This window comes from Zootoca vivipara, chromosome 7, assembly GCF_965207765.1.
Source record: "Zootoca vivipara chromosome 7, rZooViv2.hap1.1, whole genome shotgun sequence".
Lineage (NCBI taxonomy): Eukaryota > Metazoa > Chordata > Lepidosauria > Squamata > Lacertidae > Zootoca > Zootoca vivipara.
This window is the reverse complement of record NC_142590.1, coordinates 31,107,010-31,126,019: the sequence shown is the minus strand read 5'-3', so window position 1 is coordinate 31,126,019 and position 19,010 is coordinate 31,107,010. Positions and strand designations below refer to the sequence as shown.

Sequence of the window (19,010 nt, the reverse complement as noted above, 5' to 3'; positions counted from 1 at the left end):
CAACCTTCCCTAGAAGAACAGTCTAAAATACCTAGAACAAGCGAGAAATTATAATATTAACTGTGTGGATATTGAAATATATATAATTGAGGATTTATTGGTATATTTTATTGGTATATTTTTTGATAAGCTTGTAAGATCATAGCTTCCCTAATGTGGTTTCATCAGCAGCTGGAGTTCGTTAAAATTCTTTGTGGACGCTTTTTAAGAAGATTTATGGCTTGTGATGCAGTTATATTTGAGCCCACCAAAATGGACGCCGGGTTGCGGAAGAGCAGTCATAGAGTGAGGGAGCCACTGGTATGTTATTAGATGTGTGTTTATTATCTGGACTTGGCTGACCCTTGCCTGGAAAGACTGTAAATCTGCAACCGGAGAAACAAATGCACAGAAGCACGAACATGATTTATTGGATCTGGCTCATGATGGTGTCTGCTAGCACGAGAAGATTGTTGGTTGGACTCGGTAAAAATTCCAGAGTGGAAGGAAAGACTGCAAGGGAATTTATGGGGAAGCTGGACATAAATTTCACACAGAAACAGATACTTTTTGTTTAATCTCGCTTGAGAACACCTCAGAGGCTGTGAGAAGATCGAAGGATTGTAATAGAACTGTTGGAAAAGATCTGGATTATTTTTGGACTACAATGATTGGAAAGGATTTGGATTTCATTGACTAGAAAGACAGTAATTATCGATGATCAGAACCCTCAAAATTCCTCAGAATTTGAAGTATGGGAAGTCAAGAAATTTTATAATTTGGCATAATCTTGGGATTAATGGATCTGAGTTTGTATAATTTGGAATCATTGGTATGATATAATTGGTTGTAAATGAAAAATCTAATAAAAATTGATTTGAAAAAAATTGTGGGTTTTTTTCTGTATAAATGTGATTGTTGCTGGTCAAAAGCAAATCATGTCTAATAAACTGTGAGAGAACACAGCCAATTGTGCATTAAGAACAGAGAGAGAGAAATAGAGAGATGAAATAAATATAAATGCCATGGCTATATACATAGAAGTAACTGCTTACAGAATCTGACAAAGTTTCTTCCCAGAATTCTTATCCATCACACCAGTGATCCCATTCCTAGTATTCACAAAACAAGTTTTTGAAGTTTCTTGTAAGATGGAAGTGAAAAATCTTTACCTTAGCTCTCTGAATACGGTCTTTTCTGGCAGAAGTTTCAATTTTTCTTTTTAGCTCACCCTGGTGATGACGCTAGTTAGGTGTTTTTTGAAAAAGAAAAGAAAAGGGAAATGTCACATTAACAATTATTCACATGCATTGGAAGAAATAAAGCTTGAGGCTAATCTTCACCACTGCTCTGTGATGTGTTTTCCACCAATATTCACAAAACATGGGGGGAATGTATGTGTGCGCAGGAGTGGGGTTCCTGTGTGTGACTTCATAAAACACATTACCAAATGCATATTGCAAGCTCCACAGAGCAACTAAAAACCAATACGTCATTTTAACATTCTGGTTTTATCATATGCATTCGGCCTCACCGTGACATAATCAGCACTCTGCTCGACATGTACAATAAATAAGTACTTTTCCAATTTTAATGTAGTTTTAAACCACATGTCATGTGACACTTCAGATGTTGCTGGGCTAAAACTACCATCTTTCCTATTAGCTGCACTGTTTGGGGCCATCTTGATGTAAACGTTTTCAGAGATGGAAACGGTTGGCATAGAAAAAGAAAAGGAATGACCATTTTATTTTGCCCTAAACATACTGTCATGCATGCAGTTACAAGTGTGAGACCCTGATTTGCACCGGGACCCTGTTGAGAGGGGTAGGGGACTTTAAGTGTCTGCCTCACTTCAGTCTTCACGTGAATCAGGGGCTCTGCACCTGCCCTATGCATTGGAATTAGAACTCTTATTTGAGCCAATAGAATCTCCCAAACCCCAATTCTAAAAACAGGCAAAGGAGGACCAACCAAACTGGGAACAAATGATTAACCCCCCCCACCCTACAACTCTGCAGATGTTCTGATCTGAATCAAAGACCCTGTGCTCTTTAGAAGCCATTTTTGACATGATTTTAAGTAACAACCACTGAGCATGATTATTCAGAAGTTAAGCCCCATTGTGGCCAACAGGGCTACACCTAGGTAAATCTTCCAAAAACCACAAGGCACATCATGCCTCTATTAATGTCACGTCTCTCTTAAATTGCAGCCTGTGCTAAGCTTTCCATCCCACTCCCCAGGCCAGGCCCATGGCACTTTTCCATCCATTGGGGTGTTGTTACACATAATGGGGCAGCTAATGTAGTGCCCCCACCCCAGTGTTGTTAAAACTACAACTCTCATCAGACCTCTGTTCCACCCTTTGCGTTTCACACCCCTTGTTTAGGGACCACTGATATTCCCCCTTCCAGTCTTAGGCAATGCCCGTAACTATCCCTGGCCACACAGAGTCTTTCCCTACGCTTGGTCTCTCATAGAAAAGGGAACAGGGAGAAGGGAACAGCGAAATTTCTAATGTACTCCAAACCAAGTAAAACGATCTTATCCCGCTTCCACTGATGGGGATTCCAGTCTTGGCAAGCACGGGAGTTGGAGAGAAGGTGATACAAGTCCACAGCAAAACTCTCTTTGTGTATTCCACCGGCAAACTGTTCAAAACCATTGTGTTGGATGATCCATAAGGTCCCTTCAACGGTCCTTGGGTGAGCAAGGTGTTTCTGCTGGTGTTATTTGGCTGGCCAGGGGAGGGGAGGGGAGGCGATAGGCGACTGCTAAATTATCTCCATGTTTGTATGTGACAGCGGGGCCTCCCTTAGAATTCCATGGTTCCAAGGCAGTTGGTCTCAACTGCTGCTTTACACTCTATGCAAGATACAGCAGCCATGTCAAAAGGAAGCATAGCGTGAAAGCTGGCATCTTAGGAGGACTCAAGAGACCTGAAGTCCAGGTAGAATAACCTGCATTATGGGCTGGAGGTATATAGATATATAGCGATCCGTGCACCTTAATGTTGCACAGGATGAACCACGGAAGGGCATCAGCATCACAAAGGGAAAACAGAAGGCAGGAACAATCCATGAGTGGAACCAAGGCAGAATGGGGCCTACCTGCAGCCACATTTCCACCTTCTGTGTGAATGAGATAGCGTCTGCTCCTCCCTGCCCTGCCTCGCTCCTTACATCCATGCCCCTCTTTGTTATTGCTGGCTGTCCTTGACCTTGGGTGTTCGTATTGGTAGATGTGAGCGTGTATCTGATGGGCTGTAATAGGTTCTTGAGTACACAGGTGGAACATGACCTCCTGCTGCCTTGCCCTCAGGAGATGACTGCGTGGAACCCAGTGGCTGTAGGGAACTCTTGCATTCTGAGCTGCTCGTGCCACTTTATTGGTTCTGACCAATTGCAGGCTATTCATGCAGCTTTCCTTCCTCCCTTAATTTCCTCTTCCCTGCCAATATGAAATTATTGGAGAATGTGTTTTTGCTATGATTTAATATTTCTCAGGCCACTTGCAAATTAGTGGAGGAAAAATTTACCTGCTCATGCAGGCGTTTTATTGGATTTTGCTCCAGATAAATAGTCCTATGATTCTATCCTCACAGTCACTAACACACTGCTTAGCTTGCTTGCATGTGCATTTAATTCAGAAAAAAATGTATAAACCAATTAAACAAAAGCAGACAAGCAAATTTACAGGGCACACATAAAAACAATTTGCCAGTAAATACCCAGGTAAAAGCTTGACTCTGCGCTGGGATGTGGTTATCATTGGTGGTAGTATTCTTCTTGGTATTATACTTGTTTTATATTTTGCATAAATATAAAACAATATGAATTATAATACCCAGATAGTATCAGCAACATTTAAAGACAAAGACTAAATTATGTACCTAGGTTGGCTTGCTGAAACAAAGCAAGTTTTCAGCAGGAATCTAAAACGTCATAGCAAGGGTGCCTGCCTAATGTCAAAAGGCAGGGAGTTCAAAGGTTGTGACTCTAAATGGTTTACAGTGGTACCTCGGGTTACAAATGCTTCAGGTTACAAACGCTTCAGGTTACAAACTCCGCTAACCCAGAAATAGTACCTCAGGTTAAGAACTTTGCTTCAGGATGAAAACATAAATCGTGCTCCGGCGGCACGGGGGCAGCAGCAGGCCCCATTAGGTAAAGTGGTGCTTCAGGTTAAGAACAGTTTCAGGTTAAGAACGAACCTCCAGAACGAATTAAGTTCTTAACCAGAGGCACCACTGTACTCCGAACAGATGCAGTACAAGCAGTATGTGGCACTTGGAACAGTGTATGTTCCACAAACTGAAGCAGTCAAATAGGCACATGTAGGATGAGATCATCCTTCAAGCAAACTGGTCCCAATGTGTTAAGGACTTTATATACTGATAGCAAAACCTTGAAGGCATGGTTTAGAGAGTCAGAAAAAATCAGATTGCTTCTTAACAGAATTTCACAGACTCTTCACAGTCAGAATTAGTAAAGGGGTGGATATACCTTGTGTTCTTGCATACATTTCATCATTACTAAACCATAAAGGTAAAGGTAAAGGGACCCCTGACCATTAGGTCCAGTCATGACCGACTCTGGGGTTGCGGCGCTCATCTCGCATTATTGGCCGAGGGAGCCGGCATACAGCTTCCGGGTCATATGGCCAGCATGACAAAGCCGCTTCTGGCAAACCAGAGCAGCACACGGAAACGCCGTTTACCTTCCCGCTGTAGCGATACCTATTTATCTACTTGCACTTTGATGTGCTTTCGAACTGCTAGGTTGGCAGGAGCTGGGACCGAGCAACGGGAGCTCACCCCGTCGTGGGGATTCGAACCGCCGACCTTCTGATCAGCAAGCATCCCACAACTAAACCATAATAACACTCAAATGTTCCTTAATCGCTCTACTGTCATGAGAAATGGGTGTTCAGAATTTTCTGGTCGCTAAGTCCTAAAGTGTTGCAGACTCTTCAAGCTACCATGTTGTTATATTAATGAGACCATTCTCCCTAGGAAAGGTTGAATTTGCATGCTATTGCCACACCAGGAAGTTTTCTCAGTAATCCTTCTGGAATAACACTATGAATATTTCTTTTTAACAGCCTTTAGGAGAAGTAGCCATAATGTAAACCTACTTCCATTTCAAGCACCTTGTGGAATATGGCCTGGGCCAAACATTCCCGTATATACTTATGGTGATCCTTCCTCATAGCATTTAGCTGATATTCCTTCTCTGATATTATTCTTCCACTTCTTGAGATCTGCCAAGAAAAAGTAAAATAAAAGTACAGAGGGTGGTAGAGGAATCAAGATCCAGGCAACTTTGCCAAATATGTGTTTATTAGTCGCAATCTAGTACAGGGGTCAGCAAACCTTTTCAGCAGGGGGCCAGTCCACTGTCCCTCAGACCTTGTGGGGGCTTGGACTATATTTTGAAAAAATAATAATGAATGAATTCCTATGCCCCACAAATAACCCAGAGATGCATTTTAAATAAAAGCACACATTCTACTCATGTAAAAACATGCTGATTCCCGCACCATCCGTTGGTCAGATTTAGAAGGTGATTAGGCCAGATCCGGCCCCGGGACCTCAGTTTGCCTACCCATGATCTAGTATGTCTTGAGGTCCAATATACCCAAGGAGATCAATATGAACCAAGCCTTCCTCATTTTTTTTCATTGTCAATGAAAGCTCTGCTTAAAAACCTAGCAGAATGATATGCTCACTGCTTGAGATGTTTTATTACTATTATATGGTGGTGGTGGTGGTGGTGGTGGTAATTTAATTTATTTTCCATCCTTCGCCAGGAGGTGGCCCCAGGGCAGGTTACATTATGTATTTCAGAATTTAAAACAGTGAAAGCATATCACAGTCACGCAGGAATAGGGTAAGAACTCTGCCTGCTACAAATTTGGCAGAGGAAACTGGGCACCACAGTTCAAGAAGGATACTGACAAGCTGGAACGTGTCCAGAAGAGGGCAACCAAAATGGTCCAAGGCCTGGAAACGATGCCTTATGAGGAACGGCTTAGGGAGCTGGGTATGTTTAGCCTGGAGAAGAGAAGGTTAAGGGGTGATATGATAGCCATGTTCAAATATATAAAAGGATGTCATATAGAGGAGGGAGAAAGGTTGTTTTCTGCTGCTCCAGAGAAGCGGACACGGAGCAATGGATTCAAGCTACAAAAAAGAAGATTCCACCTAAACATTAGGAAGAACAGTAAGAGCTGTTCGGCAGTGGAATTTGCTACCAAGGAGTGTGGTGCAGTCTCCTTCTTCGGAGGTCTTTAAGCAGAGGCTTGACAGGCATATGTCAAGAATGCTTTGGTGGTGTTTCCTGCTTGGCAGGGGGTTGGACTGGATGGCCCTTGTGGTCTCTTCCAACTCTATGATTCTATGATTCTAGAGGAGATTTTTTTTAAAAAAAATCAGAACACAGTGAAGGAAGAGCCACTGGTTGCCTACTCTGCCTCTCGTTACTCTTTACTTATTATCAATCTTTTTATTGGCTTATGTCCTGTTCTCCTACTCCTTCTTAACTCCTGGAGAAAATCTTCCATTAAGAAGAGAGGAAGTCAGATAAACAAGGGGTGGAGAAGGGTATCCAATGTGGTGTTCTCCAGATGTTGTTGGACTACAGTTCCCATCAGCCCTTGTCAATATGGGCAATGTGAGGGATTATAGGAATTTTAGGCCAACAACGTTCTCAGGGCATCATGTTGACCATCCCTGGAGCAGAGGATAAGCCAGCAGTTCTCGTGTCCACTCTGTGTTTGTGCAATTCCTATCTCTCCCACCTTTCTCTGCCTGTTGATCAGGAAGCCTTCAGAAGGGTCAGCAGAGGACATTCCCACACTGTGTGGTTGTTCTCATGTTATGAGTGTAATGTGTAGCCAGGCTCTAAGGCCAGAACACAACGATGCGCCTTCACTCCATACATGCTATGCCAATTTGTGCTATGTGGTTGAATGAGGTAGGAGACCTTGAAAAGTACCCAGTGTAGCACAGAGACATTTAGGACCCCAGCCTGAAATTCCATTTCAGCGTCCTCTTTAAAAGACTCTTCTTTCATTTTTAAGTTTTTAAGAGCAGCCTTCCAAGTCACGATTTATTGAACTACTCAAGAACAAATAGTGCCTGGAAAGCTATGTAACAGAAGCACGGGGGGGGGGGGGGACAGCTTAAAAGCAGGCTTACTCTTTGGTGCCATTTGTGGGTAGGAATGACTTGATGCAACTATGCTCAGAAGCCCAAGCCCTATGCCAAGATAGCAAGTATATGCAGACCTAATCAATCTATGTCACCAAAAGGTCTCCAGTAGCATTAAAATGGGTTGCTGCTGTATTACTGATAGTAAGTCATGTTTATTAAGATGGAACAAAGCTCCAGTTTCCATTAATACTTCTTCATCAGTCATTCCTAGTGTTAGACGTCTTGAGCACGGAACGGTCTTATTTTGCTTCAAATGTCACTTGAAAATGCTAAGTGCCTCATTAGGTGGCATGATTCTCCTCTAAATAGCTTTTATTCAAATGCCTTGTGACCAAGGAGTCCACTCTTCCACATTACCAAGATTACCCAATGGATTCTCATTTATCTGTATTCCATGAATGGACAAAGTCTACAGCTCAATAGCAATTCATCGGAACACTGGCTTTCGCACCTGGAAGCTGTAGACTGCCCCCTGATGGCCAGGAGGATGAACTATGACACATCATTAATTTAAAGCACATGACTTCCCGCAAAGAATTCTAGGAGCAGTAGTTTACCCTCACAGAGCTACAATTCCCAGCGTCTTTACAAAGTACTGTTTCCAGGATTCTTTGGGGAAATCCCATGTTTTAAATGTGTTTTAAACATATGGTATATACACATCCACTTTCCTTTCTGCAATCTCTATGCCAAATAATAATAAGTAATAATAATTTTATTATTTGTATGCCGCCCATCTGACTGGGTTGCCCCAGCCACTCTGGACGGCTCCCAACAGAGTATTAAAAACACAATAAAACATCAAACTAAAAATACGATAAAACATCAAATGGTTTAGTGTGAATGGTTACACTGGAAAATATCCTATTAAGGCTGTGGTCCTATACCTGGTTACCTCAGAGCAAGTCCCACTGAATGTAATAGGGCTTACTTCTGAGTAGACATGCTTAGGCTTGTACTGTAAATCAGGCTGCAACCCCATGCACACTACTGAAGGGCAAACGCTGTTCAAATCAGCGGAACTTAGTTCGAGTTAACATGCATATAAATGCATGCTTAGATGGAGTTATGTTCCCCATTGGGTTGTTAGGCTTTCTTTGAGAAAAGAGGAAGGGAGGAAGTAAATAAAATTAGAGGGGTTATTTTTACAGGATATGTTAATAATAGAAAATGTTCACAAAGAATGAAAGCAGGGGAGGTCTACAGCATTTAGTGGGCAGGAGCAAAAATATTTACGGAAACTTTAACTTTTGTGAATGTTGCATTGCCGGAAGGCATGATCACATTAAAAATCTGTAAGTACAATTCTGATCTCATTTAACCTTAAGTTTCAGGTTTTTGTTAGTAAGGATTCCTATTGTCACCTATATTTAGAACCAGAAGGAAGAGGTATGAATATTTCAAACAAAACTACATTAAAAGCGGGGGGGGGGGACCCCACAGAACTCTTCCATTAATTGCAGTGTTAAGTCATAAGAGCAAGACAGTTTAAAAGCACCAGTATGCCAGATTGACCTATTACTGCATTACTCATATATAACATTAGATAGTTAAAGAGAGTGGGGGTTTCTAGCAAGTGGGGCAAGACTTTCATTAACTGGTAACCAAGTTAAAGTTTTTCTATTATTCAAGAAAACCATAGCCTAAAAGTATACTGTTTCCATTTCAATTCATCCACCCTCCCAGCATTCACTGCATTTTATCTCAGCGATTCTACTTTATTTTCACGATGCCTGCTTTTGTAGCAGTCATTATTCTTTTTAGCCCTTCATGGTTGATGTTACATAACAACTAGCTGCTGCAAGCAGCAATTTCTCAATTTTGCATCTCTTTGTTTTTCAGGTTTAATTCAAAACCCCCCACCCCACTGATCCCTCAGCTCCTCACAAAAGAGAGCATTTGTCACTGAGTTTTCTGTGTTTTAAAAAATATTAGGTGCATATCAGGCAATTGCCTGCAGTCAGACCTCATCTGCACTATATATTTAAACAGTAATATACCACATTAAACAGACATGGCTCTCCCTAAAGAATCTGGGAACTATGGTTTGTAAAGGAAGCTAAGAGTTATTGGGATACCCCTATTCTTCTCAGAAATCTACATTTCCCTGAGTCGTTTAACAATCAACCCCACTTGCTAGGAAATTCAGAACCCTGTAGCTCCATGAGCGCAATAGGGGTTTCCTCAGCACCCATAACAAACATTCCTTGAATCCTTTGGGGGAAGCCACAACCATTTAAATTGGTCTGATGTGGCTTTCAATGTATAGTATAGATGAGATTTCCAGGCAATGTGGGTTGTTCAGTGAGGAGAAGGCAGTTAAGGAACCAGAAATGGAACATTCCATCATGGGAACCATTGTTTTGTGTCACTCTCACCTGCTGCTCTATCAATAGGTGAAGTCCGGCACAAGCAACTCTTCAAATCCGAATTAGAATACCCCACTGATGTAAACAAAATGAAATGTCTTCTGTTTTCCAGCACTTCAACAAAGTCAGAAGCAACTTGTTTTTGATCCATTTTTTTTAAATGCGCAAAATTATGGTGGTTGCCCACCTGGTCCACTCTCACCTGGGCTGCTTGATTTCCACTTCTCTACAGTGGACTCAAGTCACTGTAAATGTGAGTGACAGGTTTAATGGCCAATAATGACAACCCTGGAATAGAAGGGTTCCACGTCACCTGTGAGAGGGTACATTCAGCTCAATCCTACAAATGTTTACTCAGAAGTAAGTCCCACAAAATTCAATTGGATGCTCCTGAGGAAGTGTGCAACCTTTGTGCAGACTGCATGCCATATAATGCTGCCACATTAATTGGTCAACTCTCGATGCTGTCACAATGATTTGTGACAGGTGTGATCCACATTATTAGGAATGCCATGGTACCCAGGCTTGGTAGTAAATGAAATACAGTGGTACCTTGGTTAAAGAACAGCTTAGTTTATGAACAACTTGGATTAAGAGTGCTGCACACCCGGAAGTAGGTGTTTTGGTTTGTGAACTTTGCCTTGGAATAAGAACATGTTTCGCTTCCAGTTGAGAGTGTGTTCCGTTTGCAATTGAGTTCCCCCGCTGCTATGGGAAAGCACACCTTGGTTTAAGAACGCTTTGATTTAAGAACGGACTTCTGGAACAGATTAAGTTCGTAAACCAAAGTACCACTGTATGCCCCAAATGCTTTTTCTTGGGTGGTGGCAAGGGCAAGAGGCTAGGGTATGAAATAGAATGCTAAAAGTGTCACCACTTAGCCACTGTATGTGGTTCAAATTCCCACTCAGCTGGCTCCCTGGGTGATCGCGGGCCAGTCCCTTTCTCTCAGCCAAACCAATTTCTCAGGGTTGTCACCAAGATGAAGGGTAAGGGGAAATCATGCATGTCATCCTGAGATCCTAAGAGGAAGGGTTGGATAACATGCATTTCAATAAACAGATGTGTTTAATTTGGGAGTGAGAAACTTCAACTCCCATCAGTCCCAGTGGCGCCGCCACTCCAATGGACGATAGAAGTTGTAGTTCAAAAATATGTGAAGGGCCTGAGGTTCCTCACTCCAGGGCTCAACGCAGGGAAACTGACAAGAAATATTTGCATACTTACCAGCCCAGATCTCCGCAGGTGACGTCTAATCCGAGTGTTGCTGAAGTAGCCTGCCAGGTGCTTGTCTGTTAGACTGTTGTAATTTGCAAGTAATCTGAAACCAAAATAGTCACTTGTAAACAGTCATAAAAAACAACAACCCAGAGAATAAAAAAAAAATTCCTTCAGTAGCACCTTAAAGACCAACTAAGTTTTTATTTTGGTATGAGCTTTCGTGTGCATGCACACTTCTTCAGATACAGTGAAATGGGAGTTTCCAGGCACTTATGTAGAGAAGGGGTGGGGAGGGGTGGGGATGGGGAGGGGGGATCACTCAGAAGGGTGGTGGAAATGGGTGATTGCCTGACTGATAGCTGTTGATGACCGGAAACGACTGCAAATGGTTTTGCATGAAAAAGCAAGGGTTGAGATGGCTGAAGATCGCTTATCATGTATAATGAGATAAGAATCCGATATCTCTGTTCAAACCAGGTCCCTCCATGGTTTTGAGCTTGGTGATAAGTTGTAATTCAGCAACTTCTCTTTCCAGTCTATTTCTGAAATTCTTTTGTAGTAAGACAGCTACTTTGAGATCTTGTATAGAATGTCCTGGGAGATTGAAGTGTTCTACTGGTTTTTCTGTCTTCTGGTTCCTGATGTCAGATTTATGTCCATTTATCCTTTGGCGTAGGGTTTGGCCTGTTTGTCCAATATAGAGAGCTGAAGGGCACTGTTGGCATTTGATGGCATACACAATGTTAGAGGATGAGCAATTAAATAGTCCTGAGATGGTATGTTGGATGTTGTTGGGGCCAGTAATGGTGTTGTCCGGGTGTATGTGGCAGCAAAGTTGGCATCTGGGTTTATTGCAGGCTCTGGTACCAGTGTCCATGTTAAGTCTGGTGGTTGTATTATTGTGGGTGAGGAGTTGTTTAAGATTGGGCGGCTGTCTGTAGGCAATGAAAGGTCTTCCTCCCAGAGCTTGAGAAAGGGAGCTGTCATTGTCCAGGAGAGGCTGTAGATCTCTGATGATGCGTTGTACTGTTTTAACTTGGGAGCTGTATGTGATGACTAGTGGTGTTCTGTTATTTTCTTTTTTGGGTCTGTCTTGCAGCAGGTTCTCTCTAGGTATCTGTCTGGCTCTGTTGATCTGTTGTTTAACTTCATCAGGTGGATATTTTAGTTCTAAAAAGGTTTGCTGTAGATCTCTTAGGTGAGATTCTCTGTCTGTAGAGTTGGAACAGATGTGGTTGTAACGTAAGGCCTGGCTGTATACGATGGATTGTTTGGTATGTTTGGGATGGTAGCTAGAAGCATGTAGATATGTTTGTCGGTCAGTTGGTTTTCTGTATAAGGTGGTGTCTATATGTCCATCCTGTATTTTTATAGTAGTGTCCAGAAAATGTATTTCTTGCATAGATTGGTTCATTGTTAGGTTGATGGTGGGGTGAAAGTCATTGAATGTCTGGTGGAAGGTTTCCAGGGTCTGTTGTCCATGTGTCCAGATAATAAAAATATCGTCAATGTATCGCAGGTACAGGAGAGGTTTGAGTGGGTAGGAGTTAAGGAAACATTGTTCTAAATCTGCCATGAAGATGTTGGCATACTGTGGGGCCATGCGGGTGCCCATGGCTGTGCCGCTGATCTGGAGAAACAGGTCATCACCAAATTTGAAGTGGTTGTGGGTAAGGACAAAGTGGCAGAGTTTGGTAGCAAAGTCCGCTGTGGTTTTATCTGAGACAAACCCAGAGAATTGTTTATCTTTAAATGCAAAACAACCCACATAGTTACCTAGGTAACTTTTTCCAGGGCTAAGAGAGGTTCTATGCCAACTTCCCCAACCTGGTGCCCTCCAGAGGTTTTGGAGAACAACTCCCATCAGCTCCAGCCAGTACAGGTTGGGGAAGGCTGGAAGTTGTATCTGCTGCAGTTACACCAGCATTTCCCACAGCTGGCGTGTTTAATTAAGGTGCTTACAGAGCTACGATGTGTGTCCTTAAAGACCTGTCCTGTCCCAACACGGGTGATATCTACACACAAGCATTTAAAGAGGTGCATCTGGTTTAGATTCTTTGTGCACTGGTTTGAATCCCCGCAACGGGGTGAGCTCCCATTGTTTGGTCCCAGCTCCTGCCAACCTAGCAGTTTGAAAGCATGTCAAAGTGCAAGTTTCCGGCGGGAAGGTAAACGGCATTTCCGTGTGCTGCTCTGGTTTTCCAGAAGCAGCTTAGTCATGCTGGCCACATGACCCGGAAGCTGTACGCCGCCAGCTCCCTCGGCCAATAAAGCGGGATGAGCGCTGCAACCCCAGAATCCTCCGCGACTGGACCTAATGGTCAGGGTTCCCTTTACCTTTTACCTTTACCTTTAACCCCTCTTTTAAATGCCAAGCAAGCCAAGGAAACTTATGCCACCTCATCTTAAATGAAATGGTGGATAAAATTATTATTACCGGTAGCTCACCTTTCTTTTCCCTCAGTTCTCTTGTTGTGTGTTAACCCTGTGGCTTTTAGCAGGTGGATATGCTATCAGGAAGTTGTGTGATGGTAAACAAAAGAGGTCTCTTGGTGAGAAGAAAGGGTGGCATAAAAATATTCTCTTCAGAAAAGAACATTGACAAAAGCCAAAGACTTACAGGAAGTTTATTTTTGGTTTCACAATGATCCCACAGCCTACAGCAGATAAATTGAACTTTAAGCAGACAATTTAGCTTGACGTGTTATGCCTGGTGATTAAACACTGGCGCTATAGCAACTGTTTTATGTTACTCTCCTTATCGCAGTAGTTGCATTTGCATCTGAAGCTGCCAGATTACAGCAATTATGCCACGCATTGATTTATAATGTCTCCTGGCACTAGTGTGCTGCATGAATAGAGGTGTAGGGGGGAAATAAACCTACCCCAATATTCTTTCATTTACTTCCTTCTCAGTATTTCACGGGCCAGATATAAGTTAAAACACAGATATCTCAGATAGCACAGGGATGGAGCAACGCTAGCTGCTGAACTACTGTGTTACATTTCAGTTGTGGATAGTCTCATTTCAGCAAAACGTCCAAATTCATTATAGGCTCAAATAGCACTTTGTTCAAAAGCCAGGTTTAAGGTTGCAGTGCTCAGTAGAATAAATGTCACGCTCTTTTTCTCTGACGAGCAATTATTATTACTAATCCCAAGAGAGATGTTAGCTAGCTATGGGAGTCCTCACTTCTGACCTTTTGCCACACACCTGCTCATGAATACCTGTAGATCAAGGGTGGATAATCTTTGGTTCCTGGTACTGTACTTTATTGTAGAACTGCAACTCTCATCAGCCCCATCAAGCATAATGACCAACATTCCCCACACTTGCCATAGATCATGACCTGGACAGTTTGGATTCAACCTGGCGTTCTCCATGAGGATCCCTGGGCTACTGAATCAGATAACTCAAAGCTGGCCAGTTTAGCATTTACCGCCTATGATTGTAAGGAGGCAGCATTACACCCCATGGGCAAGAATGGGACAGATTCAGATCCAGTGAAACCCTGGGTTTCTTTTGATTAAGGAAATTATGTGTGTCTATTCGGAAGATATGTAATTTGTTGGTCTTCTTACAATTTTTGGCTTTACTTCTATTTGCTGCTAAAAACACTGAGCATCATGTGCTAGGAGAAGCCCATTACTGGTCCCCATTCTTTTCCATCCCCATGCATCATCATGTGCCTCCCCTTTCCCCTCACTGGTAAATATGCACAGAGATATACATCAGGGACTTAACAATACAAAGAGACACTTCTATATCCAACCGAGCCAGGCCAGTCCCCCAAACCCTGTTTCCACATGTGTTTTAGATCACAGAGAAAGACTTCCAGCTTTGATGATCTAGCTTCTAGGCAGACTCGGACCCCAGCCTCTTTTGCTTTTGAAGCACATCTCATGAGAGTCTGTAGTCCGTGAGAAAGAAATGGGCTCCTTTCCAACCCAGCAGGTCCAATACGATAAAATTTAGTAAGACATCACTGGTTACGTGTGGGCATGGTTTCCACCCTTTTAAAGAAATGTGTGCCTTTCATTCAAACAAACAATGCATGTGTGCACACACACTATGTCCTGAAAGCCTAGACCAGGTTTCTGTTTCCAAGTGTTAACAGCAAACCATAGCACACATATTATGTTTTCAACACTGGAAAGACCACAAGCAAACAACATTCTTCTTATGTTACCTGTTCCTGGCATTGCATGAAGCACTGTTTGTTTCCCACAAGCTTACTAACCATACCTGACCTGAGACAAAAGAGAATAAAGCATCTTCATTGGGGTGGTGATAGAAGAGGGTGGAAACATGTAGGAGTGAAGTGTACAACCACAGACAGCAATGAGAAGAGCTTCTCCTAGCACTGGAATAATTCCCCCAATCACTTGTTGTTCCTGAAGGGCTTGATCCCCAAACACAGTAGTAGGTCCTGCAAGCCCTGAGCCTTACTTGTCCCAACCGTTCATCTGCTTAAACTCACTGCCTCCTGTTAGGGTGTGCAATGCACAGCTCCAACCAGCACACAACTCCAGTCAGAAAAGGGCATGATGAGGCCACCAGCCATCAAGGCCTAATCATGCAGAAATGCAGAACCATAACCCTTAAGGCTTTATCAAACCAAAGACCTGCCCCCTTGGCAGGTTATGATGCAAGATCCAATGCATTATCTGCCCTTTAATAGTGTGTCACAGTACATTTTGCTTTCAGAGCGAAATTTTGTGTCTCTTTTTATTGATTTGAAAGTTGATTTGAACATAAAACTCCGTAAGTCTCTAACATTATTTTTTAGAAAACAAATCTTCACGGTTAATTGTTCATGGTGCAATTAAGTTAGCAATGGTACACCAAAGAAACAATCTGGAAAGATCCTAGTTATTGATCAGTAGAGCCAGTTCCAGGGAGTTACAAACTCTGCCTTATAGTTTACAATTGCACTTTATTGCCAATTCTACACTTAAGCTGAAATGAGACCCAACCGCAACTGAGATATTTTCCCAGGTTTAATAGCTTTAATACAGTGACCAATGTGACTTTATTTCCAGTTGCGATAAAGAAAACTGGCACCTTTGCAAACAGAATAGCAGCATTATCCTACCGGTACATACGTCTGTTCAGAAATAAACTTCATTAAGGTAAATGGGTCTTACTCCTGGGTAAATATATAGTATAGTGTATACACATTCCTGTTTACTCTGCATCCAGCACACTCCCACTGGAAAGTGGTGTACACTCAGCATCAATCACAGTCCATATCTATCCTGTATATGTCCTGTTGTTTCTTATGAAATACTCAGTTTTCCAAAAACCTGCTTTGATCTGAATTGAGAAAACAGCAACGTAGCTGCATTTAAGCTGGTGTTGTGTACAGATCCTTCATTTAACAGAAAACTGAATGTTTCATGTAATATGGAAGTCCCAGCAGATTATATACGACCCATTCAGATACATGAAACCTCATGTTAAAGCTAGTTGACCAATCACTCTTGAGACCTTAGTTAATTTTTGAATATTTAGAAGTTTGCTTTTGTTCCTTTAAGAGCCACCTCTGAATCTGAAAATGATCACGGTATATATGTGCTACCAGGAGAAATTATGAAAGAATTTAGCCAGGCTTTAACTTGTCAAATGGCAGATGAATGTTAGGACTCAGCTACATTAGTAAAGGAAAAGCATTTTATATGTGTTATAACACTGTGACACCAGGTGGTGGTGTTGAGTTCTGTCTTTCGCCAACGTGATTTCCCACTTTGAGGTTTACAAGGTGCTTCCCTGAAACACTTTTTTTATGTGTCTAGATCCAGCCTCACAGTAAGGCATGGAATATGATGCATGGTGCAAAGGCATAGGAAGTAGAACAAAGATTTGGTTGACTTTGAAAAGTTATATATATTTCACAAGTTCCAATAATCACTATTAAATTATGTTGTTTGATTTTACATTGGGTTCTGTTTAAAGGAAATGTTGTTTTGGTGTATTTTAAAGTTTTTGCTCATGCTAGGGTTGTGTGAACAATGAAAAGTGAGTTGTAAATAATTTAAATAGACGTTGTATTGTGTTGATGGCTGTAAAGCCTCTGGCACTGATTGGCTGAGAAAAGACTAATAGTATGGAATGTTTCTAAACATTTAACTTCCAGAAGCAAAACTCTGAGGAAGTTTGCAATATGCCTTCTGTGATAAAAATGGAGCTGCCAGTCTGGCTGGGATTAAAAATCAACTCAACATGGGACCTGGAGCCAGAATCATAACTATTTTTCAAAGGCAGAATGAGTACTGGGGGGAAAGTTCTAGAAGATAGGGAACCCATAATAGATGGAGGAGGGGAGGCTTGAGGAATGGGTAAGGAAGGCCAGGATCTCTCAGACAGGAAGGGGTTAATAAGAGAGGGGTGCTAAATAAATGTTAATGCTGAGGTCTGGAGAGCCTTGTAGGAAGAAAAAGAGGCTTAGAAAGCTAAAGAGACTGAGTAGCGAGTGGACTAATAAAACAATGCATGGGAATGGTCAAGACTCAAGAGATAGAGTTGAAGTATGGAAGAACCAAGGTGAAGATGGGTCTCTGACACAAACACCTTCATATGGCCAAGGATCACAGGAGGCAGCAGTATTGATAGGCAGGGAGGGGGAAAAGGAGGGCTGGAGCTGCAGGACAGTGATACAGCATTGACCACAGGTGGGGAGCCTGCTGCCCTCCCAATGTTTGAATCTTCGAGTTGCTGCAGAGTCGAATTGCAGACTCAAAGAGTCATCTCATGCAACCCCCTCTGCAATATTGAGCCTCAGTACCCAACAGCCACAGATAGGAAGCCATGCCCAACAGTCAGGGGTGATGGGAGTTCCAGCAGCATCTGCAAGACCATATGTTCCTCACCCCCAGTATATACCCTGATAGGTCTATAGCAGCTTTAAGAGTTACACGTAAGGACAATTTTGTCCACTGCGGCTTCTAGTTGTCACTACTACCTTGTCAAAAAGGTATGCCTAAACTATGTGGAGAGGCTTCGTAGAAGATCGTAGCTGCCAAGTTATCCCTTTTTTACAGGGATTTTCCCTTATGCTGAATAGGCTTCCTCGCGAGAAAAGGGAAAACTTGGCAGCTATGGATTAGCCTAGTTTCTTGTTCCTCTCCCTGCACCTTCTATTTATGATCACTATGTAAAGCTGCATTGCATATTCTTGCTATGTCCTGGATATCACCCACTGAGTTCAATGGGACTTAGCAAGTAAGTGGCTATAGGATTGTAGCCTCAGTTTGTTAAGTTTAAGTCATATTGAAATCAACGGAGTAAATTAATCATTATGTAAACGGCATTGGTTTTAATGAGAACCAAGCACAACTAACTTAATCTGGATCCCTTAATTCATCATAGGTCCATCATTAATTGAACATTGGAGCACTCCATGGATCGGATTTGTGTAATAGTCCTGCCAGAATGACGCCAGATACACCATTTCAGTTTGCATGGCTTAGCATGGAGAATTATTTGCCAAAAACAAGATACAGTATATGGATTTGTCTTTGTTAAATTAATCTATACACACAGCTTCAGGGGTTATCTTCACTAAAGCTCATGTGTTTAAAACACGCAAAGTTCACTTTAAAATAATCATCATAATCATCTGTCCAAGTTCAAAGCAAGTGTGAATATTACCCAATAAAAAGCTGGATTTTTTAGCAAGTTAAGCAATGTATGATCAGCTGTGAATTTATTACTGTTGCTTTCCTTACAGTTGATTTCACAATTCTCAAAGAATTAATTAGGGGGGAAAACAGCCAGTGTTGACAACGGGAATTGAAAGTCAAAGTTATTGTTGCATCTCTAATGCAAGAAACTTGTAATGATTTAAATTTGGACCCCCTCCATTTTCTTCTTCTTCTTTGAAAAGGTGATACAAGGGAAAGCGAAAAGAAAAACTTAAATTAAATTCAAGACAAGTTCAAGGATACTTTGCCTCCCAGCCATTATTTCTGATGGCTCATTACAAGAAAGCAACTCATCACAGTTGCTTTAAAATATCAGTTTTACTATATTTAAGTTGCACAAAAGACTTTGCTGGTTGAATAGCAAGAGCTGCCAAATCTGTATTTAGACAGGTACCCCAAAAGGAGGAAGATAACAGTAACTTTCATTTGGATACGGGTTTTTAATATTAAATTACCCCTCCATGCTCCTTGCCACCGCATTGCTCTTGAAGAACATGAATTGGTTCAGCTGTGGCACT

At 42.0% G+C, this 19,010-nt stretch overlaps 1 protein-coding gene across 5 annotated transcripts in view; it reads right to left on the bottom strand.

Annotated features, from left to right (window-relative positions):
• ERICH3 (glutamate rich 3) overlaps positions 1-19,010 on the bottom strand; it is a 72,937-nt gene that overhangs the window by 53,134 nt on the left and 793 nt on the right. For 3 of the 5 annotated variants that reach the window (XM_060276814.2, XM_088673901.1, XM_060276815.2), the window contains exons 2-4: positions 10,795-10,888; positions 5,119-5,244; positions 1,152-1,223 (exon numbers count right to left, since the gene is read on the bottom strand). In XM_060276814.2, the coding sequence (XP_060132797.2) occupies positions 1,152-1,223; positions 5,119-5,244; positions 10,795-10,888 (292 nt within the window). The remainder of the gene's footprint in view (positions 1-1,151; positions 1,224-5,118; positions 5,245-10,794; positions 10,889-19,010) is intronic. The other 2 variants (XM_060276816.2, XM_088673902.1) reach the window with 1 other exon arrangement.